Below are 25,625 nucleotides of genomic sequence, written 5' to 3'. Positions count from 1 at the left end.
TACTTTACATCTGCGTCATGGGGGCCGGGAGACTCTACGAGCTGGACAAATGCGGATTTGCTACAAACATTCTGGCAAGAGGTCGGGGCGTATCTTGGTAGTTCTTCCAACGGAGGCTCAATCGTGGGCTCTTGCTTAGAGCTGGTGACTTTTCAGTGCTATTTATCGCTAAGATATAGGGTATCACCAACCTGAGCTGCTGCGCACCGCGCCGGCTGACTGGGCTTGAAAAGCCCACCACTTTGACAAACGACCAGAAAGCTGCCTTGTAATGTCGCCTCGCCTCTTCGGCAAGACCGAAGTATGCAAAGAAGATTATAGCACAGAGAGGGTTGAGCCATTGCCCGAGCTGTAGTGCAATGGCCAGTTGACGGTTTGTACGCCAGATCAGGGAAGGGATTTGTTCGATCCGTGAAAATTTGTAGTGCACGTAGGACCAGCTAACCCAGGGCTCTATAGGTTGTGCAGTGGCGTTGAGATATATAGCGTAGCTCGAGACGGGGATCGTGAACAGCAGTTCCGTTGTGGCCAGGGCCATGAGACGGAAATAACGTCCAAACGTCAACGAGGAGTGTTTCGACGAGAGAAACTGCTTGAACTGCGCACGGCGACGAGTAAAATGACGCAACGACAAGACTAGGACATCATTAGAGAGATATCTCAGAGAATTTGCGTTGCTTACTGCAATAGACCGCAGAGATCAGGCCGAGCACAATGGGCCACCAGTTCACAAGGAAATACGCTGGGAGCGCGTTGTATACGGAAGGATAACACCCGATTTCTTCATATATGTTGTAACGATGACCCTGAACTATGTATGCTACAACATAGATCAGCGCTGCAAAGTATTGCAAGGACAGCGAGCCTACCAAATCCCATGCATATAGCTGGAAACAGGACGCAGATCAGAGTGTCTATTAGCATAGCCCGTCGCTTCTACAATTAGACCGTCAGATGAGTATCTGAACCGTGAGTCTGGCACGTACATCAGATCTTGTGACTGAGATGGCTTGCGTCTCTGCGATGAGGTAGAGCCGTCGGTTTATACACAGGGATGCTGCAGGTATGGCGACAGATGCTCCAATCGTGATGCGGGTAGCTTCACATAAATTAGCTCCTTGGAAACCTACAGGGTATCGCTGCGAAGCAATCACTCACATATATCGCACCACACAGGCGCGGGATTGAGAGCATTGTTAGCCCAGACAACGGAGTTCACGAATTGGTTCATGCATGCAAGCGAAGCCCAGATCATGTAGTAGCATGTCGCAGAGTTCAGTGCTTCAAAATGCCACGGAAGAGGCAGAAGAGCGAGAACCGATCCAATGAACGCGGCGATAGGAAATAGTGGGTAGGTGGGGCCGGCCATAGTCAACTGCAATACGAAGGTGGTGTCGTGCCAGCAAGCAAGCAGAGCGTGAAGTAAGAAAGTGTAAGGCTCTTGGGTACATACGACGTATTTGAGAATGAAATGTCGATGTCAATAGGCCCTTTGTTGCCCTTATGCAGGGAACAAAGCCACGTCGGATCAACAATAAGAAGGATCCCTGGCCCTCTCAATATGATATTCATAATGATGCATATCTGCACACCGATGATGAGCTAGAGGCGAGAATTCACAGAATAGGGCAGTACGTTGGTAGTACTAGTTTAGTAGCGGTCGAGCAGCGGTACGCTGGCCTAAGCCTTGCTATTAGCCCAACCTCACGTGCGCCCATTGAAAGAGATGGGCGCTTGTTTGGACGCTTATGGGTGTCAATTGACAATCCCACTCGTTGTTCGTCGGTCCGCGGAAATGAATGCCTGGGCGAGGCCAGTTCTATCATGCTGCGGTCTTTTGTAACATGTATGTGACTGTACAAAGCAGACAATAGACGTATGTGCAGATTCTTCTCATGTCTCACGTTCCAAGTATCTCAAGGATCTTCGTTCACTAATATAAATACTACAGACTTAGCCCTTCGGTGCTCCTTACAATGCGTCAGGCCACTAGCCCAATTTACTCTAACCGTCGAACCTCCATCATGGATCGCTTCATCCCCGCTTCTGAACTCTTGCCGGTCACGGTCGCATCTGCTCTGGAGGAGTCAAACCTCGCGATTTCTGCAGATGCTGCATTTCTGTCCGACGTCCCGGTGGACATGGACAGTTTCTGGGGCTATGGGAGTTTTTGTACTATATCTTGAAGAAATAGGTGCGGCAATTGCTTCAATGTCATTCAATATGAAAATTCTGAAGGCCCTCCAGAACCGTAACCACGCCAGGCGATCACACTGCGCCAACAATGTATGATGCATACCATCACATACCCTAACAATGAAGATTCATGTAGCCGTAGTGAACTTGTGTCCCGATACCTTCACTTCCTCCTAGTCGTTCATTCATCTTCCTACTACATCCTACATCTTAATTGCGTGGCTGTTTATCTGAATTTATTACTATCAGTTCGTGCTTCAAGCTTCAATACTTGTATTGGAACATGCGGTCAGGATCGAGCTCGCAAGCTCGGGCGCGATAGTAGCCGGGGGCTGGAGGTTCCCGTAGTATATTTTTGATCGTTTGCTATGTACGTACCGCACACGAGGGTCCTTTATGAGCTATATCCTGTGATCGTCGTCCTTATACAAAAGGGTCACAATACTCAAGGTCTGCCTACGGGAGACGAACGGGAGACAACTTATGCGTATCGCTACACCCGTGGGCAAACACGTTCGCCGGCCAAATCCCCGTTGCTCGTCATAATGTCGATACAAGACTGCCGGGCCAAAATAACAGTCTCTCGTAAGGCCTCACAAGGCCATGCGAGTCCCTGCATGAGCGGCCATGACGTGTTCCTTTTTGCTGACGTCACTACTGATCGAGAACCTGAGCTCCGGCACAAGCCGAGACGCTCACCGACGTGACAACGGCTTGAGGAAGAGACTTCAGAGCTGCAGCATGGACGTACAGGAGCGCAGCATAAACATGCCTGAATACACAGCACATCACCGTTCCCGCGCTCACTCGTTCTCCGTCTTCTGCAGACTATCGTGCCCGCCGTTGGTTTGCCCCTCGCGTCCTTCCTCGCTGCTGTCCTCGTCCTCCTTCCTCTGCAATGGCATTGGCGAGCTCGTAATATCCCTACCTTGTCTATCATCGTATGGCTTTTTATCGTGAATCTGACGCACGGCGTCAACGCCATCGTTTGGTATCATAATGTCGAGGCCCAGCTCGTCGTCTGGTGCGACATCAGTAGGTCGCAATCACGCATCATGCACGCATGGGATTGACTGGCTGCGCATAGCTACCAAGCTTGACATAGGCGCAAACATAGCGCTGCCTGCGGCGTGCTTCTGCCTATGTATGCACCTGGAACGCATCGCCTCCGAGCGGCAGGCGAAGACAACCTTCACCGACAAACGGCGGCGGATGTGGACTGACCTCGCCATCTGCGTTTGCATTCCTATCATCTATATGGCGATGCGTGAGTCATTCGGTCTGTTCCCGGCTGCGCGCTGACGGTTCCCTCGGCAGACTACATCGTGCAGGGACACCTGTTTGACATAGTCGAGGACTTCGGGTGCCGAGCGGAAGACTACGTCTCCATCCCCGAATTCTTCATCATGTGGCTTCTGCCCATCCTCTTCTGCCTCGGGACGTTCGTCCTGTCCGGTGAGTGCCCGAGCCCACCCGTGTCGTCCGTGCCGGCTCCTGACCGCTCCGCAGGCCTCGCTTTCGTCCACTTCCTCCGCAGACGAGCCATATTCGCGCGGCACCTCGCCAACTCCACCAGCGGGCTCACGCCCACCCGCTACTTCCGCCTGATGGCCATGTCGCTCGTCGAGATGTTCTGGGCGGTGATCGTCATCGCCATCACGCTGTACTTCAACTACCGTGACGGCCTGCGCCCGTGGATCAGCTGGGCCAACGTACACTCCGACTTCTCGAGAATCGGGCAGTTCCCGACCGTTCTCATCCCGACGACCGAGTTGCGCTGGACGTATTTCCTCTGGTGGACAACACCTGTGTCCGCCGGCCTTTTCTTCATATTCTTCGCCTTTGGAGCAGATGCCGTCAAAGAATACGGCTCATGCATCGAATGGTTGCGCCGCGTCGCAATCCATCGGAATGATAAAAATGCTCCCCTTGCTGCGACGCTGCCTTCGTTCTGCCAATCGAGGTGTGTATCGTTCATGCAGAGAATGTCTGTGGTTCCGCTGACATATTATCTCAGCCCTCCACAATCGCACTTCATTTTCGTGAAGACGTCTAAACCAGAAAGCGATACGTGTCCGGGTCCCACTGACAGCAAGGACAGTTATCCAGAAAGGCCCAGCACCGCCTGCTCGACAACGTCAACCTTCACTTCCCCCAAGCATCCTGCTCCGTGCGAGGCGTCTTCCGATCCTTTCGCTTCGTCCGAATCGTCATCGTATTTTGTTGCTATGTCTCCTCCTGCGAGATGCCCCATCAGCCTCTCTCAAAGCGAGTGTACGACTCCTATTACTCTTGCATGATTCTCTGTCATCGTGCACACAGGTCGACCCACCTATCTCCATCATTGCTTCCTCTGTCTATTGTAGCAATATTTACGCCATGTATCATTACATTCTACGGATATTCTGCGTTGCAACCACCCGGAACGAACTCGTGCGTGTGAATGTCTGGAGCCCACTAGGATATCGCGAGCACGCATTCTAATGATGACCAACCCGACGTAGTTGCGCTTTCAATCATGATAAGCAAGCCCAGCTAGTAGATCTTACGGCAGTAGCTCCTCAGTATGATAATCTCAATTGACAGCAGTGTATGAAGAATTCGTTGACGATGACTCTGACGCAAGAATATCATGCAGAACAGCTCAGACTTACCTGAGAATATCTAGGCATAGGGCGGGGCTGATGCAGAATTAGGAATCGAAGTTGAATGGGCCTGCCAATATGATCGAGATGAGTTCGCGGACCCATCTCCCACCCGCAAGCTGTTCCGTAACATCGGGCGCTCCTACTAGAGACGAGCACCTCAACACTCCCTGTGCAAGATCAACAAGCTTGCGCTCATCGCTACGATGATTAGATCCGACATCACGAGGGTTGCCACCATGTGCGCTATATCTGACAATGCTAACTGGTACAGTTTCTATTGGTGTCGCAATAGGGTATCATGGATATAGTACAATCTGACAATTATTTGCTACAGGAATTATGGAAGCATGGGCGAAGAAAACTAATAGACGTATCTCGTATATAGATGACAGAATGAGGAAACCCTTAGCATTTCTCATGCCCATATGCATCCTTCATATCGAAGGTTTCTGTAGACGCAGAGCTGGATCCCTCAGATACCGCAGTGATCGACGCCAGCGAATCAAATCCAGAAGTCGATGCTGACTTGGGGGAATACGGTGGGAGGCTGTCGCCTGATGCACTGGGAATCCTTGCAGAGCTGCGGAGAGCGATGAGCCTCCAGGTAAAGACGCTTCAGACCAGTCTAAGTGAACGTACCGTTCGTGTTTGTCCCCCATCCGCATAATGCGGAGTGCGTACAAACGATTGCATATTGAGGCATACAGTGCGGCGTAGCGCTTTCTGGCCTCTTCCGCGAAGCCGAAGAATGTGAAGAAAATGAAAGCGCAAGCTGGTATGATCCACCGGCTCAGCTGCAACGGAACGGCGATAGAGGGCTGGTACATCCAGACGAGCGCAGGATATTGATCCACACGTGAGAAACCGAAGTGTGTATTGGCCCAGCCCAGCCATGGCTGGATTTCTCCGCTCGCGGCATTGGAGTACAGCTCGTAGATTCCGAATGGGATGGTGAACAACATATCGGTTGTCGCTAATGCCATTAGACGGAAATAACGGCTACTAGTCAAGCCACTTCCAGACGATATGAACTCGCGAAATTGCGCATGCCTCGCAATAAGAAGGCGGAGAGATAGGACTATACGCGTAGTTCAGCAATCCGTTTAGGAGATTAGAGCGGAAGCACTTACCACAATATACGGCAGAAATCAAGCCGACGACTACAGGCCACATGTAGACCAAGAAGTAAGTGGGAACTGTGTTATATATGGCTGGATAACAGCCAATCACTTCGAAGATATTGAAGCGGTGTCCTTGCACGATGTATGCTATTTTTCTAGCATTGATTTCCTCAGTCATTCTACACAACTTGCTGGGTACGTACCAAGAGCCATACACACTATCGGGAAAACGACGCAGATAAGCGTATCAACCAAGATAGCACGCTGTTTCTGAAGGGACATTAGCAGACAGTGGGCGGACAAGAAAACGCAAGTCGTACCTCAGCACGCGTCATAGCTACAGCTTGCATTCGTGCAATATCATATAGTCGCCGATTGATGCACAGAGAAGCTGCAGGAATGCCAACGGACGCGCCAATAGTAATCCTTGTGGCTTCGATGAATTGACAATAAGCCACTAAATAGGAACTGAGAATGAGCAGACTCACAGATATCGCACCAAACAGGCGCGATATTCAGCGCGTTGCTGGACCACACAACAGAATTCACGAATTGATTGAGACAGGCCAGAGATGTCCAAATCATGTAGTAGCAGGTTCCCGAGTTCCAAGACTGTAGATGCCATGGCAACGGCACGAGAGCAAGGACACAGCCGACGAATGCAACGAATGGGTAAAGGGGATATGTTGGGTCTGCCGCCATAGCAGTGCCTCTCAGGGTGGGTGAAGGAAGTGATTGGTGCTAGATTGGCAGGCATTTTGTCTTCGAGATTATACCAGCGGCAACAAGCAATACATCCAGACAGTGCGTATTGTCGCGTGCGAGATCTGAGAGACGAAGGGGGCGCACAATGGGATCGAGGATGTATTCACGTGCGTTTACGGCCTACCCCGTATGGGTGTCGGGTTCTAGCTATTCTCGGACGCCATTGTCCGTCTGCAATTGCACCACAGAAATCTTTCGCAAGGCCGTGATAAAAGGCACAAGGATGCTTGCAATGACCGGTACTCAGACTGAACCGCATCCGCAAAAGTTACTGCGCGATACTGCATCCTCTCCATCCTCCACGCACTACGATGGACATTTTCGCGGAGCCGTTCGACTCGTCCCTATCCACCATGACACACCACTCATCAGACTTGTCGCAAACATTACCAAACGACACAGACATCCCGCTCGACTTCGAACATAGCGGAGGCGGCGTCATTTTCTACTGTGTCATCTCTTGAAGTCCAATGTCCTTGACGCTAATTTGTAAGTCATCGCTATGGTTTTTCCATCACAACGGCCCTCACTCACGCAAATAGCAGCATAAAGCTCATATATCCTCGCGGAGCCTGCTTCCATGACGATAACTTATGAGGAGTTCAACAAAACACCTTGAATTCGTTGTACTGTATCGTAGTTTTGTATCTTTACTTCACTAGAGTTATCTCTTAACTGCATAACATCCTTATCCCTACCAATGTCCTAAGCCTGTTAAATAGCTGATTGTCATGTACTGTTTAGTTTTCATAACACTTGAGATTGCCGAATTCATTGCAGGCAGTGATTCTTCTTAAGGATGTGCATGCTTTTCATGATTTCATTCGAGAACGTTGCTTCTGCTCTCAAAGTTGTAAGAAACGGGATGTTACTACTACCTGCACTGGGCATATCCTTCGTACATCAAAGGCAATAAGTAGCGCAAGATTTCCTAGCATGCATACTAGCTTCCGTTGGTGTGCAAGCTAAGAACATAGATGTATATATCCAGGCTCCTTATATGATTCGTTGCTATGGGCAGACACAACAAGGCGAAAACGTTTCATCGGGCGGTCAGTCAAGCATTCAATCCCAGTGCAGGACGCTACCATTGAAAACGATTTCCTCGTCGCTCATTGCACATTTACTTCAATAAGCAGTAATTTTAACAAAATCGACATGCCAGATGAAGCGTACAGCACACGAAAGTGTTTTGCCAAACTGACAGGATGGTAACAGTCATTGCAAATGTGCCTGAAGAAATAAGAGCGCGTACGCTACGAATCAACAAGGTTTGAGCTATACACAGAAATGTCCGAAGTGTAGTGGCGCCACAAATTTCAACAGTCATACAGCCTATTTCTTCAGTTTTAGTGGCTGTAGCCGTCTCAATCATTTCGGTCTGTACATATCATTTTATGTGCAGTGCGCTCTCTCCGGCACGTCATTTTCAGCGGAGGCGAGACAAGCAGGTCGCTGTCCACTAGACGCCGGTGATCGCCGCATACCATATCGAGAACAATTGATATCCTCGGCGCTTGAGAGACAAAAAGCCGGCGGCTCGCTGTCTCTGAACTGAAGGACGCTCTGGTACTGCCTGACAAATCAATCTCAATGTGATGCGACGCTTGTAGAACAGAAGAACAATGGCCACATCTCGCTCTATACTCGGCTCTCAAAGATTCGCGTCAGGCAATTGTCCATCTCAGCCAGCGAGCCGCACTGTTAATGAGTTCCGAGGTAATGAGTATAAAATCATAGCTTAGACTGAGTCTCAGTTTTCTTTACAGTCCTCATCCTCAAGTACTTGCGCGAGTCCAATCATCCTCTTTTAGCGTTATCACCAAGTCGTGCATACCGTTACACCTATCCAAGCGACTTTTCACCTCGCGCTCAACGTCCATGGATTCATTCGAATTCGACGGCTTCGATCTCGAAGCGTTTCTGCTCGCGTCCAGCAGGCATGCAGAAGGATTCCCTTTATCCGCGAACGGCATGCTGGTCAACTTCGACCACAAGAGCGACGGGTACCCTGGCTACTGTGTCATAACATAGTCACGGCGGCCTTCTCTACTTTTCTTCTTTCGATGTATCGTTAAATTGTGCGTCGGTTGTTCATATGAATATGCCTTTATTCTGATTATCAGCGCATATCCAGATACCCGCCCAAAATACCCAACATATTTATTCCCGGTTCCAAGACCTCTGCGGCGCCCGGCCTGTATCATTTGATCTTCGTGTATTATTCATGTTATCTGGCAGGAGAGGGCTTGCGTAATACTAGTAGAGACGATCTCGAGATACGACCAAGTGCTGCTCCGTACTGTACGAATATGAGCCAAATGACCTTGCTTCACTGCTTGCTTTTAATGCCCCGTGCGCGATGACCCTTCTCTGCTTCTGGGCGCTTTACGCCCACCTGTTTGGTTCGTGGATTGTCAAAGGCTAGATCCAGGACTCTCGAGGCACACGTTGTGATACTACGTTTTAACAGGTTCGAGCTATTTGCATAATCTTATACTGAGACCAACCGTCGGCAGTTGTTCCTCATGACACGGGAGCATCAGACCTAGGTCTAACTCTGTATAAGCCTCAACCGACTTCAGGAAAACACACATGTTTGCAAGTCCATTTCAAGGACCGCGGCGAAATTGTATTCGCACAGCGAGTCTTTGCGACACGCATGTCAACAGAATATTATCGAGATTGAATACAGGCAAGGCATTACATGTGAGAACGACGCCGGAAAGACCGCCGGCAGCCAACGTCCTCGATGGACAGGGATCAATCGTGGATAAGGTTACAAACCGATGGGGCTACCTACGGCGCGCGACGCCTACATAAGTCCTATTCCCACACCGGCGCACGACTACGTGACCCGGGCCGGCAGCGACGCTTGCCCGACATACCCAAAAGTCAACATTACACATGCTGTAAACGGTTGCAGAGTCAAACCAAGTTTCTAACCATGAACGCCATAGCGGCCCTCTGTTACGGGCGAATGTTGTTAGTGCACGTATAGCGATAACAACCCTTTTGACCAAGCGGTTTCAATCGCAACAGAGTGCAGATGATCACGGCGACGTCGCTTGGTGCACATTCAGATGCCAGACGAAGCTACCGGAGCTGCAGAGCACTACTACCTGATATAGCATCTAGATCGCGCTGTTGTAGGTTTTGGAGTGTCAATGTAGATTGTAGGAGTAACGAGCGCTTTGCTACCATTCTAATGAAACGCGTTGTTTTAATACTTCGCGATGGTGCATTTGTCTATCTGAGAGTCTGGCTGGGTAGTAATAATTGACCCGGCTTCCAAACCCAGAAATACCAACAGGCGCGTCAGCAAAACCGACGATGAGCCTATAAATGTTCGGCGCCCAAATTCAAGGAGTCTTCGACAGGGCTTTCACGCCACTCGATGCTACAATAGCTCGGACGTGATGACAATACTCTACTATAGATACAGGGCAATATGTGTTAGTGATACTGAACATAACTTAGATGCAGTTAGGGATATTATGTACTAGTCTCGAAAAGCGACTAGATCATCAAGAAAATGATACAATAGAGCGGCCACAGACGCTTCTGTGAAGCGATGAAAGATGCAGAACTCGAGACCGTCACCTGCGGTAATCCATATATACAGTGAGTATCGGATACTTCTCTTTTCAGCACAGCGGTCGAATTTGTGTCCGCCGAGGAGTGAGACAAGTTGACAGTCGCCTCACGGCTGATCGGCGCAGTACCGCATAGTTCCGAATATGCTATGTGGAGGATCTTTGAGAGAAATGTCGAGTAGAGGAAATTGAGAGACTGACCACTCAAGCTGGACGGCACCATAAATGCGACCTCATGAGGATAATATCCAGTGTTTGCATCCAGGAGACATTGCAAACAAGCTTGTACTGCGGCAGGAGGCGCGACCGTACAGGTACACGCAGCAGTAAGGTTGCAATCCTAAGAGCGTACAGGTTAGCATTCCGCGAACTGAGGCTAAAATGCAGCAGATATACTCACGCGCGCATCGTGGACGGGTCGACAGACGGCAACACACTGACATTGCAGTAATGAGTAATATATCCATCGCGAGATATTAACTAGAGACCCACCTGATCGGCAAGGACCTGAGGGGTATCGCTCTCCCCGCATTTAGAGAGTTCCACAGCAGCGTTCGCCGATGGCCGGCACTGTACAAGTTGTACAAGTTGTAGTGCTGCGATGAATGGACATCGAGTCAATCTGCCGCCAATGCGAAAGACAGTTCGTGAATCGTACTGGTTAGGAGGTATACCGCGAGTATAAGCAGGTACATTTTGCTAGACGCGATGCTGGAATAAGGATTCCCCGAGAAATGAGCGACTGGGCTGCAAATGCACGTAATGAAGGACAGTTATCGAGTGGGCGAGGAGTGGACGCGAAAGGATCCAAAATGTTGCCAATGCATGCTGTGTTTATAGCTCATCGTGGACGAGGCAACGCTATCAGCACAGACAAAAAGTTAGCAAGACAATAAGAACGTGATTGCGCTAGCGTCGGGCGCCAATGTCAATGAACGAACCTTACGCGACATTTCTACGTCGCCATTCAGAACCACATTCCATCGTAGTCGCAAAGAATCTGTCAACATGACAAAAGGAGTCCATATTCCAAAGCTCTCGACTCGGGAAACACTTGCAGGACTCGCGCTCAATTTGTCGCATCGTTTTCGTGTGAAGGACAGCGACAACGTGGGTCTAATTAGACTGGAGCGTGCCAAGGCACGTAAAGTCAAGAAAGCCACGGTGTTTCAAGTCGATCCCGGTTCAAAAGTAGAGGCTGTGGAACTTCCAGAAAGTTATCGCTGGGTAGTCGAGGTCTGCCTGAACAGGCTGATGCATCATCACGCCCAGCTCTACCTTAAGGCACAGGAGGAGGACATAGGGGAGATGCTTTTGATCGAAGTCAGACGCTGGCTAGGATACCACAATAGGGTATGTGAATATTATGCTTTTGTGTACACATCCAGCTCATCAATGACTACAAGATAATCCGTACATTATTTAAGGAGCAAAAGATGCATGCTGGCTGGCGGTCTTAAGTGCTCGATGGGTACCTCGCCCAGCTCTGGCTCAGCCGCCAGGATAACTTGATCGGGAAAGCAGCCAACCCCAACTCACACCAACAGACGGCGAAGGCACTCGTGAAAAGCATTGATGTCTTGCATGGTCTCAGTGAACCAAAATTTATCATCCTCATGGAAAGCTCTGACATCATACTGGTCGACAGCTTGGAAGACGTTTCAAGACGAAAGCCATTACTCTGACATCTATTCCGAGCAATCGACTGACTGGGATGAAGCTTTTGTCTACATTGACGAACCGCTAGACCTCTCCTGCTACGAAAAGCGGGGGTCGCATGAGGTTGAAGAGGCACAAGCAAGCGAGGATGATTCTCCAGAGTCGAAAGAAATGGACGACCGGATGCGCGAAGGGCCCATGAGCAGCTTAAGCGATGCCACCCCGCATCTCGCTCCATCACCTCTGATACTGCCCGTATTGGAAACGGAAGATCGTCAAGGCAGCGAAGACACAAGGCCCATGAGTGTGGGCGGTTCCACCTCGCATCCCGCTCCGTCGCCTCTGCTGCCCGTACGAACATTGGAAGATCGTGACACAGGACATATGAGCATGAATGGCTCAACCTCACCCCCCGATCCACTACCTGTGCATACTGATGATGCTGACGCTCGTTGGGCAGCTCACATAAGAGAGATATGTCTGCGGCTCAAGAACAGTGGGTCCACTTCATCCAGCTACGGTCTTGCCTATCTTGCTAATACCCTTGCAGAGGCTCAAGGGGTGTGTTAGTGATGAGGGTGCTGCCTGATCTTGGGGGTCAGTGTTCGCAAACGCACCTGTTTCATATGCCGAGCGGAGTTCTAATGACAGCCACGCAGAGAGCGAGATGATTTATGTATAGGGCCAAGCTCCTTCCCGCCGTCTCCGGGAGTGAGGAGGGATTACATCATAAGTACTGTTACTCTTCTCAGCTAATCTCAACTACGAACGCAGTACTTACTAGTGGCAACTAATGGTTTTATAACGCGCCCAGAAAGTGGAGCAGGTGTATAACTGGACCCAACACCCGCTGGCTATCTAGCGCAGGACTGATTGGCTTGGAAATTATGTTTTACGCCACAAGCTTTGACCAGCATGTTGGTCGGCAAAACCATCACGACGCTTTGACGACGGCCAATGCATTTGCGGGCCACCTGTCTTTATGTAAAAACTAAGCACCCCCATCACAGTGGTATTTCTTTTATTGTTCCGAAGCGTGCTGCCGACGTAGCGATCTCTGTGGCCTCCCACCACGAGCCTTAAGGCTGTGTGCTCCTCTCTCACTGCCACCATCTTCAACTCGACCCCCACGCTCTTTTGCTACTTGTTTGACCGCCTAGTTCACTATACCACAATTTCTGCCTCACCATGCTCACTCTGACACTCATATTCGTCTGTATCCTAGGAGCCAAAGGTACGTGGTGATGTCCTGCTAGTCTGATCTGTCATTAATGCGTCAACACGAATGCAGTCGTACCCAGCGTCATGGCTGCGCCATCACGGTTCTACGCGGTTGAACTGATGTCGTGTGGAAGTGAACTCATAGCTGAAGAGGTGAGTTGCTATGTATGAGATCTCATGTCTACAGCAGTCGCGGCTAACTTGGATTCTCTAGTGCGCATCTTCCTGCTACTCAATCCAGCTGGCACAGGTCAGATATGCTTGCGATACGTAATCGACATGGTGTTCATTTGTCTCACAGAAATGCAATCGTGGCATCGCATGCACGTGCAGTGCTGCACAACCTTCGATGGTGCAATTCTGTATGCAATGCCTGTATGGCGAGACATTCCAGACTATAGCAGATGATACGAGGAGCCTGGTTTCGTCCCGACTTGACGGTTAGCGCGCCTGTGTATCTGCATGAAACTTCAACTAAGGCATGGCTTGCAGCGTATTCTCATCTGTGTTCTGGCAACCCGCTCATAGGGGAATCGCCTGTTGCGGCTAACGACACCGCTGCTCGTACAGGGTCACGTATACGCTCGCGGGAATTGATGGACTCCGGGTGCATATACGGCCTGCCAGATATTGCTAAGGCTAGTCCTTTTGCTGTCATCGGACCTCGAAGCCTTCTATGGCCTATCTTGGCGTTCATTACTGCCGGCATTCTGAGGCTCTGGCTAGGTGCTCCATCGTAACTCGCCGCTACCCTATCTCATCTTGTTCACTGATTCCCTGACACTCGTGGCTACTTCATCTCTGCTGTATCATAGACACCGCTAGACTCGCTCGTGATGTAGCATGCTAGACTGTCGACAATTGACCGCCTGTTATCACCCCGAGGCTCTACGGCATCCTGTCAAGTGCATGCCGATTGTCGTATCGCCGGCGTCTGTTGGCGGACGCCGGCCCCCTTTGTGGACTAAGGTTAGTGTGTGGTATCCTTGTTCTGCCAACCAACAACGAAGCAGGTGATATTGCCCTCATGAGCATCGATGTTTGACCTCCATTTTTGTCGACGATAAGGTCCAACCGCGTCACAGCTGTCCTACGGCAAGCAACCTGAGGTTATTCTTCTCGGGACTCAAGGCCTCTTGCAACTCTGAAGATAAGCATAGCTGGTCCGACTCGACGCTCGAGTTCGCAACAAGGATGCAAATCCGATCGATGACCAAAGTCTAAACATGAGCCATATAAGGTATGTTACACTCGGCGCTTACTGCCAATGATGGAAAGATCAAGGGACTTCCTCGATTAGGTCTTCCACTTATTGTCGGGCCAAGCAGCCTGCAGTCAGCATTCCTCACTGGCTTCTAGTGCTGCCAGAGCACGGGGATTACGCCACGACCCACGCTTCTGTAGCGACAAGTAAGGAGTGTATTGTTTCTGTCATTCTGTGACTCTTGTTCTACACCTCGTGCCGAAGCGCCGCCTCGCAAGCGGTTGCCCACAGGTCCCGTCATAATGCGGAACTTCTCCTTCTCGCACCATCATACTGCAGCCCTGGAAAATCCAGCGCATATACCCCTGCTTATATCTTGCACTCTCTTGAGCCTGAAGAACCTCCCTTTCCTTTCCTTCGCGACACCCTTCTAGCGGACCGCCGCAATGGGTATCGAGCTGCCCATCGTCTCGATATTGTGCGCGGTGCTTTTGCTATGCCTGATCCCCGCGTACTTGATAGCTGGAAATGTGGCGGCTACATCGCTTGTCGGCTGGCTGCTCCTTTGCAACCTGATCCAAGCCGTCGATTCTGCGGTCTGGGAGAACAATACTAGCATTCGAACGCCAGCATGGTGTGACATAGGTACGCTAGAATATCCTGACATTATAAAATAGGAACTGAATTGCTTCTAGCCACGAAATTGCTGCTCGGTGCGAGGATCGCGCTGCCTGCAGCTTGCCTTGGCATATCTCGCCATCTGCGACGCCGTACTTCGACATTTGACTTCGGATCAAGACGCAGTATCCCGTGGGCTGATTATGCGCTATGTTTTGTACTTCCGATATTGTACATGATTCTTCGTGAGTCGTCTTCATTGGAGTCCTAGCACACTTCTAAGACCGCACTGTATAGATATAATAGTGCAGGACCATCGCTTCGATCTTCTTCAGAACTATGGCTGCGCGGCATCTGTATATTCATCCCTTCCTGCTTTGATCCTGGTCTGGCTACCTCCATCCTTGCTCTCGATTGCCGCACTCGTCGGCTCATCCATCGCACTGTATCATCCCACGCGTCGCCAAGCAATCTTTGCTGGTGCCGCTCCAAGCTTTTTGCCCAAGTCCAACAACTTCGCATTCTTTCGCGTTATGATAAGCAGTCTTCTAATTGCTTCTTTGACTCTCGCATTCGGTGTCGTCACTGTTTACGTTGGAGTCGAATCTCCTCCGGGTCTCCAGCCGTGGCGATCATGGACTTCCGTTCACGATCACATCTCGGAGATACAGATACTCACGTCGTCGACGCCGATGCAGCTCATCAGTATCGAGATGGCTTGGTGGGTCATTCCGGCGTCTTCGTTCGTCCTCTTTGCCTCCGTCGTCGCTGGAATGCTGGCTGGGACACGGGACCAGGTACTCGATGACTACCGCACTTTCTTATGGCGACTCCAACTTCTCTGTGGAAACCGGGATGCACCTCGCAGACCATCAGAATCCTTCATAGACCTGCATGGAGACTTCAGGTCCCGACTCTCAGATACTGTGAGCCCCACCCGTACCCCCAGCGCCAAATCGGCGTGGAAATCGCCGTCACTATCCTCGCTCAAGTCCGCCCCCTTATCCATCACAATCCCAAACACCATGCCACTGTCATCGCCCCCTTCGACTGAATTTGAGAATACCGACGCGACGTTTGCTCAATCGACAGTGTCGTACTTGGATTCTCCCGCTGGCAAATCAGCCGTCAGTCTTGTGCTGCCTCCGCCTGCGTTCAAGCGGCCAAGTAGACCTGCTCCTCCGCTTGACCTTGGGCCACAACCAGCCCCTGAGGAGGACGCACATTACAATCGTCCGAACTCTCCTCCACCGCGTCCCAGCTCCATCTTGTCAGAGCCATGGCCGCGACCGCCATCCGCTATCCCAATCTCCCCCGTTGTTCCCGTCACCATCCATCCTCCGTCTCCGCGACCTGGGCATGCACCCTCTCGGCCTCCAAGCAGAGCATCCTTTTCGACCAGCCTTGCGTCATCTACAGTCACGATGTCGGCATATGCCTCTGATGTCGAGCGCGCGCTGCGCGATTCCCCAACGCTCCCCCAGTTTGCACCCTTCGCGGATGCTGGTATGCCGACGGGGGAATCGCATGCACGAGGACTAAGCTTGGCCGTCCCAAAGCGTACGCGGAAAATGCGCAGCAAGGATGTGATGGTGACGAGGAACCTGAGCCTCAGTTTACGTACGCGCGAACGCGCTAGAGAGGAAGAAGGCACGGGTCCAGGGATCTATATGACTGTCGTGAAGGAGACCGTCTGACAGCCACCTATCGCTCTTGTGGACGCGGGCTGTTGATGTTCTCGAGCGAGGGCTCAAGGACTATAGTGTAGCCCTCGATGAAGTGACATATTTCGTGACCGCCTTTCATTCGTTCTTTCATTCGGGTTTCGTTCACTGTATCGTACCAAGCTTGTATTCCACAGCATTTGCGTGTATACGTATGATACCATCTGTAGCCACTTCTTGTATTTTTATATTCACATTGCTTCGGCGCTGCTGTACTGTTGCCCGGGACCTGACTCGGGCGAGACTCGGGGATACCATCGGGCGCTGAAGCTTGAAGAGGCATTAGGCAATGGCAATCACCTTTTGGAGTGACGCCTACATCTTGATTTCAACCGCCATAAGGCCTTACCTCATCGCCACGTCTAGGTCTGGTCTCGCAAGTAGTTACGGCCCCTTGGCCATTGCTTGGACTATCTGAACCCCCCAAGCAAGACCATGCTTATCACTGGCTATCGTTTCACTGCGACTGGATCAGACTGCTCGCCGACAATTACTTGTGGCTCAGCTCGGCGTGCTGTTGTGCTCTCGCGACATCTGTTCCGTGTTACCTGGTTCTCTGTCTACGATCATTTGCTACATCCAACTTTCTGCTCATGTATGATATCTGATGAGGTAGCCACGTCTCAACGTGGATTACAGCTACAAAATGTGTGGCGCTCCAAAGTCCGACCCAAATCCAGTGAGGTCGAGAATCCGTCTCCCTCTAGAAGCTCGAAGAACTAAAGTGATACAATCTGAACGAAGGTCGCTACTGCGGCGAACGAATGATGGTGATGCATCAACGATGCAGATGAGGTGGGTGTGCGGGCGCGGGTAGAGGTATGCGCAAGCGCAAGGTCTACCAATCGTTTGTCAGTTAGGTCGCGATCTTAGACGATGCATATGAACGTACAGCGCTGATGTCAGGTATGGGTGTCGCCATTCAAGCAATAGTGCATGAGAAGTTGGTTGTGTTCGTTTGCCATTCGTAATCCGACGGCACTCGCGAGATGTCGGTTTCGTCTGAGGGGACTGGCTCGGCGAGGGTGAGGAAGGCGTCCATCGCGATCCGTGGAGGCGAGGATGACCTTGTAATGAAGGTAGGTGAGGTGAGGTGTCGCGGTCGCTTTGCTGTTTAGACTCGAGCCCCGCTCGACGTTTTATACAATCTTTGAGCGGTATCCAACGACACATGCACAATAGGGACATCGCAGCATAAGCACCGTGGCGTGTAATTTATTTCCGGCGTAAGCTCGCAGGCCGGTGTCAAGGCACAGGTGAGCTATTGTATATCATGACAGGTGCTGGTGGACTTTGGCGCCACCTTCCTCTAGGCGTCCGAAATCCAAATTCAGCGCGATGTAACCGACAGCGGGCCGATATGCCCATACTCGTGTCCCTTGCTCAATTGTGAGCCACATCCGAACTGCGAAGCATCCCATCAAAACGTGTGAACGATCATGTCACATCGCGATTCGTCCCGTCCCTTTCAGCACAGCGCCAGGTTCCACCTTGGTAAGTACGACGATCGTCTATCGAAAACAGAATTGGGGAGACAAAGGGCCTTGAAATGATGAAACGATGGGTATGTCAGCTGTGGTATTGGTCTCGGATCCCAACGTATCCGATTGACTTTTGGGGAATACGGGATGATGGCTACACTGTCGGGTGGGCCAGCTCGGGTTTGATTTGCGATGTACATAGCCCGTATCATGTAAGTTGCTTATGGGCCTTGATCTATGTTGGGCTAGTGCGCTTACGCTTCTGACTGATCTCAAGGTGTTTGAAATCAAGGGCTTTCCAGCGTCTCTCGCTCATCATGGCAGGTAACAACTCGTGCGTCGACTGGGATTAACCAGGACAAAATTTAATCAAAGTGCCTAGGCAACAGCTCATCTCTCTGTCATCTCCTGCCGCGCTCCCTCCAGGCCTCTATCACCAAATGGATAACTTAGGTGTTTAATCGCGAAGAAGAATGAATGTGCGTCAGGTTTTGCGCGAACGAAGCTGCGCGAGAGCTCGCAGTGTGAAGTGGCGAAGTGGCGAAGTGTCATGCGGTCGTGAAGTGGCGTCGAATGTGAACGAAGAAGGTTGATGTGCCCCTGCGTTACACTGGTCAGCAAGCCGCGGACAGGACAAAAGCCGTACGAGACGCTTACTCAGTCACTGAATGGGTGAGAAAGCGCTCATGCAATCGTGCACGAAGAGCTGGTGCTGCCGCCTCCCGTGTCAAAGTTGACAGGGACCTGCTCGGTCTCCTCAGCAGGGACGGGGTTCGCGATGACGAAGAAGGCGTCCATTGCCGATGGCGAGGATGGTGTGCAATAGTGCAGCGGCTGGTCGCCAAAGACGTCGTCGGTAAGTGGCTATGTGTCGTCGAACACTGTGCCTGTCGTTGGTATTTATGGACTGTGCATCAAGGCAGCGTGGAGGTGGGCAAGACAATTGGGAATGCTAGCACTCGCGCTGCTCTCGCCTAGAATCCGGGAACCGAAGCAGTGTGCGCGCTACTGGGCGGAGGTGAGCACGCCCACATGCCCCAGCTTATTGTTCTGCGCCGTTGGGCTACTGAGTAGGATCTTGAGATACCGCCTCGAATAGATCTATCGGGGAGTGCCGTCCCGGAACCACGGTATCCGGAAGCATCGTTCCTGGCATGGCAAAATCGAAATCAATCCTTCACCGTATGTCATCATCCTTCTCTGACAGGACAGTGGGCGCAACGTCGCGCAGTCCTCCTTCAATGTCGCGCGTCGCGCGTCGCACTGAAAGACGCCCAACCGCGCCGCTCTCCCACTACACTCACAGTTCCCTTCTCTTCTCCAGACGCTAGCAGGAGCCACACAATAACAGCTATCGGGAGTTGTATGATTTCATGAGATATCGTGAAGCGTCCGGTGCGTGCCGCTGTGGTCGTTTCGGGACATCCTTATTGTTATGCCGCGGTCACGTGGTCGCGCGTGTTAAAATATGTGTTGATCTATTTGACGCGTCGATCCATCACAAACGGGCGGTGATTTCATCTAGATTAAAGCCATTGGGGGATGGATTGGGAAGCTTCCTAAAATTGACATCAGGATGGCGCTCTGCGGCGTGTCAGCGGATGCGAAGCACCAAACGCGTGTTCGGTGGCCGTTCGGTGAGCCCGAGTAATTTTGGCCATCTTCCCATGCAACGAGATTCCTTAACATCTATGAATGTTCTGAATGCCAACAAGGACACTATCTGTGTCTGGGGTGAGTGTGAGAGGGTAGGTCGAAGTTTGTGAGCCGCCTCGGTGAGAGGCCTCAGTGATCCCCGTCTCTCATTTGCGTCAACGTCCAATAGATTGCCATAGATTTGAAGCCGGAGCTTGCAAGATGTGGTACAGCACAAGACCGACCATGGTAATACATTTGAGATGCGTCTATCACCTCTGTCCGCTATTCGTTTTTAGTTGCGCACAAGGTCAGACTTTCAGACTCCGAGGCCGTGCGGTACCGTCTGGGACGTGGTGCCCCGAGTACACCGCACTAACTGTATCAAGCGCATCAACTAAGATGCGCGCCCGTCTGCAAGACAATAGCACGTAGGTGCGCAGCTGACACCTAGCTGATGCAGTCATCTTTCAACACAGATCCATTCTTGTGGTCCAAGTTCAGGTAGACGTACAATGGGTGAGTGGGCCCGTCCATTCGGACGCAAGATGTCCGAACTGGACGGTCACCATTGGGTCACCGATGATGACTCCTGCTCGGCGGCCTCGGAATTCCACGCACCGTAGCCATCACGAGCTTCCGAGAGGAGAGCACGTTTCACCTCGCGTATTGCTCACCGCACCTTGTATTGTCAGCCTTCGCGAGCTTACAGGGATCGATGACCCGCGCTCCTATCTGTTCACGTCCCTGGCAAGGTCATATACTTTACAGTGAACGAGACAAATTAGGTACCTCCTTAATCAGACATTGATTTTCTGTTGAATGCGGGCAGCCTTTGCTACCGGTATGCCGTGTAAAACGCGGAAGTATCAGTGCTGGCGGCTTGGTGCGTGATATGCGCAGCCGGTGCGTGTATGTCAAAATCGTCTTGATAATATTCGCGTGTGCTCAGAGCGTGGCAGACTGGTGTCTAATGCCTCGGACTAGCACGACCAACCTAGGATGCAAAGTACGAAGCTTCATAAGCATGCATGAACGGTCGACCGGCATGCGGCCCAATCCGGCACTCTGGTCATCCATCGACGGCCATAGCGAGGGTCCGCTCCATAACTAGAGATTCACACAGCGGATAGCATTCCCCGTTTGGTAGTTCCACTCTCAACAAAGGGTCTCAGGCATGAGCCAATCGTGAACAGATCACGTACATGCGCTCTGTGGAAATATGATCGACAAATGTAGGTACTGAATGACATAGGGTGAGGAATAAAAGTAGTGTGAGATCCTAAGGGGATACAGGCACGATACACAAAGGACAACATACAGACCGGTGCACAGCTTACAACAGAGGGCGGAGGTCAAGAAGGGCGCGGTCAACGCGAGGCTGTACAACATCCAACAGTAATATTAACCCAGAGTGCATACACCGAACAAGGCTCCGGATGTCACTAGCCGGGATAGGGTCACGAGAGGATGACCTTCCGCAAGGGAGGAACCAGCGCGAGCAGGATGCGCACACTCGCGCGGTACGGCCACAACGCGACATTCTGCACGCGCTCGAACGCCCACTGCCCGCGCCCGCTCGCCCCGCGCTTGTCCTTGAGCCCCGCGCTCGTGCTGCGACTCCTGCCCCGCACGCGGCGCGCCTTCTCCGTCTTACCCGGGGTGGGCGACGTCTTATCCGAGGTGGGCGACGTCTTATCCGAGGTGGGCGACGCTCTGGCGTCCTTCTCCTTCTCTGAGAAGTACGTGCCCTCGGAGTCCGCGTCGGAGTGCGGGGACTCCGGGATCGTCGGGAGGCGCGGGGAGGGGATGGGAGTACCAGTGGGGCCATCGCCGTTCGCGTGTGCGGCCGCGTTCTTGAGGATCCCGCCGTGGTGCGCGTGGCCGTTCGATGCGCCGTTGACCGTTCGCCTCGGAAGTGCGTCTGGCGCTCCGAGGGCCCAGACAGTCTGCAGAAGATGCAGGATGGCAGCAAGGCCAAGCGCGGCGAGGCCTCGAACGCATTCATACGCAGTCCGGTAGAAGGGCGTGTGCTGCGCACGCGCCGCCTTGAACACGTCGAGGTCCATGCGCCGGTTCTGCTCGAGCAGCAGCATGCCCTTCTCGAGCGTCGCGATGCGCGCGGCCAGCACGAGCCGCGCCGCGTCCACCCTGCGCTCGCTGCGCTTCGCATCGCGCTCCAGGTCGCCCACCGCCTCGCTCAGGTCGTCGCACACGTCCTGCAGCTGCGCCGAGTACGCGACCCGCGCGGCGAGCGCCTTCATCTCGGCCTCGAGCGCGCTCAGGCGGCGCGCCACGCGCGCGAGGTCGCTGTCCGGCGCGTCCGCAGCGGGCGGGTAGTGGACGGCGTCGTGCAGTGCGTGCGTGCGGTCGCCCAGGCGCGCGATGAGGTGCGACCAGGGCCGGATGCCGGTTGCGAGCACGAAGAGCGTGGTGCTGAACCAGGACAGGGACTCGGCGCCGCCGAGCGCGTCGAGGACGTGGTGCAGGAAGGTCGCGCCGAGGAGGGGCGAGAGGACGGTGAGGAAGAGGTAAAGGAGCTCTTGGCGATGGAGCTCGGTCGCTGCGAGGATGGCCGCTTGGTCATGTTTGCCATGCCCTCGGCGCAAGCTGGCAGGCTTCTTCGGTCTGGAGGCTTGGTAGAGGTTCCATGGTACTATTGAGTTGTATCAGCAACGCTATACTGGGAAATATGACCGCTAACATTGGCCGTACCCACGATCAGCTGATGGAGATAGAATATGAGGAGGATGATGAGGAAGAGGTTCTTGATGTGGTCCCCGCCGGTAAGCCAGTTACCTACAGGGGACACACATGCGACAATAATAGACAGGTCGATGTCCGCCCACGATGACGTCAGCGGCTCCCTTGCGCGCGATGGCTGGCGAGCGCCCGCTATGCCCTTCCCTTTCGCGTCTCTGTGCTTGCTGGACTGCACTTGCGCTTTGATGGTGTCCGAATCACTGTCGTAGTCGGTATCCATGCTCTCGTCAATGTCGTCCGACGGGCTTCCTGGGTCAGTGTAGATGGAGAGGTCGGATTCAGAGGCTGGGGAGGTCTCGCGACCTCGCGAAGGAGATGGTTTGGAAGGACCCGCCTCCGCGGATGCTGTGGTCATAGTCGACTGGAGTAAAATAAGTCAGATAGTGAAACGTGGTAGGGTGCAACTTCACGCTACGCACAACGTGCGGGATGCAAGGATGCTGCGAGGTCGCCTTCTCCGTGCTGCGAGTTCCGTGCCGTGGTTTGGGTCCTATGCGTTACCGCTCACAGAACAGAGATTGCGTTTCACTTGAGAGTGGGTTAGGAGACCGCGAACTTGAATGAAGGAAAAGAACGGCGGATAGGGCAACGGCGCGTCGCTGCACTACAGACTACAGTATGGCGCGACGGAAAGCAGGGATCGTCGCGTGTCGCGTGACCCCATCACAACGCGCCCCAACGCGTAAGCGCCCGTTCGCTCGAAATCAAATTTGGCCTGTTGGTACAACCATATCCCTTAATTTGGATCGTTGGAACGCAGGACAAGTAAACCTTCACCCTCGCGTAGAGGCGAACTAATACAGAGCAATGCACATAATTCAGCCACCCGCTTGGTCATTCCTAGAATAGGGCTGCCAGCCGCTGAATGCGCATCAGTGGTACTTCACTGAACGCAATACGCGGGCTTCGGGAATGCTACTCTGGGAATGCAAGAGTAGCATGGGATGCGTATTAATGTCCAACGAATAAGCTATGCACATAATATACCGTAGTAGTATGGTACGAAATTCGAGTTCGATGCGAACGCAGAAGTCCAACGAGTACTGAGCCGTATCAACGAATGATATGTCGTTACAGATACATGATATCCATGCAGCCAATGTCAATGCGAATGAGCGAACGAAGACCGCAGCCTGTGCGAACGGTCGGATGCGATGTTACGGAATGTCACAATACGAGGCGGGAGGTGGCGCGAAGCGAGGTCCGAGAGCTATGGTGAGACAAAAAGATCGCAATTATAGCGACGGCATGGGTCTGGGTCTGAGCACAGAGACAATTGTTAGCGTCATTGTGGATGCTAAGGTTGGACCGCGATGCGTACTGTTAAGACGAAGGAGGGTACCTACGCAATGATGCAGCACTGAAACGTGCTTCCGTAGTCCCGCTGGAACTCGTAGTCCACGGGAATGTCCGTTTGTGGAGGCAAGCATCCTTCGATAAATTGCTCATGCGGCTCAGGGGCGGATGCAGAGGTGGCCGGAATGGATTCGAAAACATCGACGAGGGCATCCATGGCGGTGGTGAGCAGAGCGAAGCGCTCTACGAGAGCGGATGCAGAGAATAGGAAGAGTGTCGTGCGTGAAAGCTCGTTGGTCGATGCGCACGCTCGCCAGGAACGCGCCGCAATTTATACCGTCAAAGTCAAAGAGAGGTGGAAGGTGCGTCGTCAGCAGCACAGGGGGGCCTAACCCTAATTGTGGGGACCACCGGTGGTGGAGACACCACAGCCCACAGAGCGGCCGGTTGATATGGAGCGCGCGTCCGCAGGCCACACTGCGGAGGGCAATTGTTCCTGGCGGACGCTTGACGCTAAAACTGTAAACTTGCACCGGGACGCAGTCCACACAGCGTCGTGGTGGGGAACATTGCCTTTTGCGCGACGGAGGTGCGGCTCAAGATGGGAGACAATGGCAACGTGTGCCATAATCTCGCATCCGCATCTCGTCCAGCTTCCCGACGCGAAATTAGGCGGAGCGCACGCTACTGGTGGCGGCTTGTGGCAGCAAGGATGTGCGGAATGTGGGCGCAGACGAGTGTATCGCGACGGCCAGGCCGATGTCTATATATACAGCGAGGTATACACAATATTTTGATGGCAGCTTGGACGGCCCAAGCGCGGACAGCGAGCTGTAGGCGGGTGTCAGTAAGTATCACGATGCTCCATGGGCCATAGGAGACGTACCGATGTGATATGATATGATTGTTGATGGCCGCCGTTTCACTTATTGTCAGTCGCCAGCCATTTCCCGCGAGTTCTGCGCGGATACCGCCAGCACAGGAGCCATGTATCCGGTATGAATGTCTTACCAGAAAACGATTTACTAGCACGCAACTCACGCGTTGGACGTTTGAATAAAGTCAATGTCAGGTGCTAGGAGGTAGCAGATGAATACACTTGCTCTATGTTTGCGCGAGTGCGGACCGAACGCCTGCGATGACATCAGAGCGCAAAGACAATAGGAGGTAGACGCTCGTCAACCTGCAAGACAATAGAGGGTCGGCATCTTCCGATCCCATATACTGTAGCCATTCGCCTGAGACTTGCGATGTCTCTTCGTATCTACTCTCACTGCCTGCTGCTATGTATCGCACCCAGCTGCCTTGTACCGTCGTCAAGAAACTGGCGGACAGGACAGTTCCATGGAGGATGACCATAGCATTCAGCCGTACAGGCGCCAACTACGCTCGTCCTTGTATTACACGCGCGTTGGGCAGGAGACGCAGCGTATGGGCCGCATACACAGGTAAGCCTTGTACTCTGACTTCCAGTGGCCTTCCTGAAATCATAGACCACAGCATCTGCAAGACTTGACATTGGAGCCTTGTTTCGCATTCGCCGCTACGTTCTCTCCCTTCGAAATAGCAGCTAGGCTCGTCCCGGACAGCCATCGATGAACCTGTCCTTGATCACTCTGACCTCTCGGATAACATCGTGCTGCATTTGGTGCGCTGCTTGTGACGTTGGCCTGTCTGGCTGCCGCTCTTCCTGCGCAC

The 25,625-nt window shown here is 52.4% G+C and overlaps 10 protein-coding genes across 10 annotated transcripts; 5 read left to right on the top strand and 5 right to left on the bottom strand.

Annotated features, from left to right (window-relative positions):
- Positions 1-34: 34 nt before the first annotated feature.
- On the bottom strand, positions 35-1,369 carry POSPLADRAFT_1159528 (hypothetical protein; the record flags this gene model as incomplete). The annotated part of the gene is made up of 5 exons (XM_024487433.1): positions 35-636; positions 683-820; positions 870-936; positions 987-1,099; positions 1,159-1,369. 5 exons carry the CDS (start codon positions 1,367-1,369, stop codon positions 35-37), a joined length of 1,131 nt encoding a protein of 376 aa, XP_024333475.1.
- A 247-nt stretch (positions 1,370-1,616) lies between these two features.
- Positions 1,617-1,826, bottom strand: POSPLADRAFT_1159622 (hypothetical protein; the record flags this gene model as incomplete). The annotated part of the gene is made up of 1 exon (XM_024487438.1): positions 1,617-1,826. The coding sequence occupies one exon, from the start codon at positions 1,824-1,826 to the stop codon at positions 1,617-1,619; it is 210 nt and encodes a 69-aa protein (XP_024333474.1).
- A 198-nt stretch (positions 1,827-2,024) lies between these two features.
- On the top strand, positions 2,025-4,496 carry POSPLADRAFT_1062501 (hypothetical protein; the record flags this gene model as incomplete). The annotated part of the gene is made up of 6 exons (XM_024481521.1): positions 2,025-2,135; positions 3,024-3,231; positions 3,284-3,463; positions 3,514-3,651; positions 3,706-4,159; positions 4,214-4,496. 6 exons carry the CDS (start codon positions 2,025-2,027, stop codon positions 4,494-4,496), a joined length of 1,374 nt encoding a protein of 457 aa, XP_024333473.1.
- A 753-nt stretch (positions 4,497-5,249) lies between these two features.
- POSPLADRAFT_1159408 (hypothetical protein) lies at positions 5,250-6,667 on the bottom strand (the record flags this gene model as incomplete). Its single annotated transcript, XM_024487421.1, has 6 exons — positions 5,250-5,424; positions 5,484-5,922; positions 5,975-6,112; positions 6,169-6,235; positions 6,286-6,398; positions 6,454-6,667. The coding sequence occupies 6 exons, from the start codon at positions 6,665-6,667 to the stop codon at positions 5,250-5,252; spliced, it is 1,146 nt and encodes a 381-aa protein (XP_024333472.1).
- Positions 6,668-8,611: 1,944 nt separating this feature from the next.
- POSPLADRAFT_1159291 (hypothetical protein) lies at positions 8,612-8,764 on the top strand (the record flags this gene model as incomplete). The annotated part of the gene is made up of 1 exon (XM_024487412.1): positions 8,612-8,764. The coding sequence occupies one exon, from the start codon at positions 8,612-8,614 to the stop codon at positions 8,762-8,764; it is 153 nt and encodes a 50-aa protein (XP_024333471.1).
- Positions 8,765-10,163: 1,399 nt separating this feature from the next.
- POSPLADRAFT_1041918 (hypothetical protein) lies at positions 10,164-11,183 on the bottom strand. The gene is made up of 5 exons (XM_024477999.1): positions 10,985-11,183; positions 10,819-10,922; positions 10,727-10,762; positions 10,528-10,666; positions 10,164-10,473 (listed from the first exon to the last, which is right to left on the bottom strand). Exons 1-5 carry the CDS (start codon positions 11,019-11,021, stop codon positions 10,250-10,252), a joined length of 540 nt encoding a protein of 179 aa, XP_024333470.1. The 5' UTR covers positions 11,022-11,183; the 3' UTR covers positions 10,164-10,249.
- A 151-nt stretch (positions 11,184-11,334) lies between these two features.
- POSPLADRAFT_1159259 (hypothetical protein) lies at positions 11,335-12,700 on the top strand (the record flags this gene model as incomplete). The annotated part of the gene is made up of 3 exons (XM_024487408.1): positions 11,335-11,679; positions 12,025-12,546; positions 12,668-12,700. The coding sequence occupies 3 exons, from the start codon at positions 11,335-11,337 to the stop codon at positions 12,698-12,700; spliced, it is 900 nt and encodes a 299-aa protein (XP_024333469.1).
- Positions 12,701-14,791: 2,091 nt separating this feature from the next.
- Positions 14,792-16,959, top strand: POSPLADRAFT_1068075 (hypothetical protein). The gene is made up of 4 exons (XM_024482265.1): positions 14,792-15,055; positions 15,106-15,273; positions 15,364-15,487; positions 15,522-16,959. Exons 1-4 carry the CDS (start codon positions 14,857-14,859, stop codon positions 16,723-16,725), a joined length of 1,695 nt encoding a protein of 564 aa, XP_024333468.1. The 5' UTR covers positions 14,792-14,856; the 3' UTR covers positions 16,726-16,959.
- A 782-nt stretch (positions 16,960-17,741) lies between these two features.
- POSPLADRAFT_1037374 (hypothetical protein) lies at positions 17,742-19,500 on the top strand (the record flags this gene model as incomplete). The annotated part of the gene is made up of 11 exons (XM_024477216.1): positions 17,742-17,831; positions 17,991-18,008; positions 18,066-18,141; positions 18,230-18,246; positions 18,326-18,445; positions 18,511-18,557; positions 18,687-18,712; positions 18,895-19,089; positions 19,157-19,251; positions 19,308-19,415; positions 19,441-19,500. 11 exons carry the CDS (start codon positions 17,742-17,744, stop codon positions 19,498-19,500), a joined length of 852 nt encoding a protein of 283 aa, XP_024333467.1.
- Positions 19,501-23,973: 4,473 nt separating this feature from the next.
- Positions 23,974-24,144, bottom strand: POSPLADRAFT_1050573 (hypothetical protein; the record flags this gene model as incomplete). Its single annotated transcript, XM_024480014.1, has 1 exon — positions 23,974-24,144. One exon carries the CDS (start codon positions 24,142-24,144, stop codon positions 23,974-23,976), a length of 171 nt encoding a protein of 56 aa, XP_024333466.1.
- Positions 24,145-25,625: the final 1,481 nt, after the last annotated feature.

This window comes from Postia placenta (assembly GCF_002117355.1).
Source record: "Postia placenta MAD-698-R-SB12 unplaced genomic scaffold POSPLAscaffold_22, whole genome shotgun sequence".
NCBI classification, from domain to species: domain Eukaryota; kingdom Fungi; phylum Basidiomycota; class Agaricomycetes; order Polyporales; family Adustoporiaceae; genus Rhodonia; species Rhodonia placenta.
Note: the sequence above shows the minus strand (reverse complement) of the source record. Positions and strands in the feature narration are given on the sequence as shown.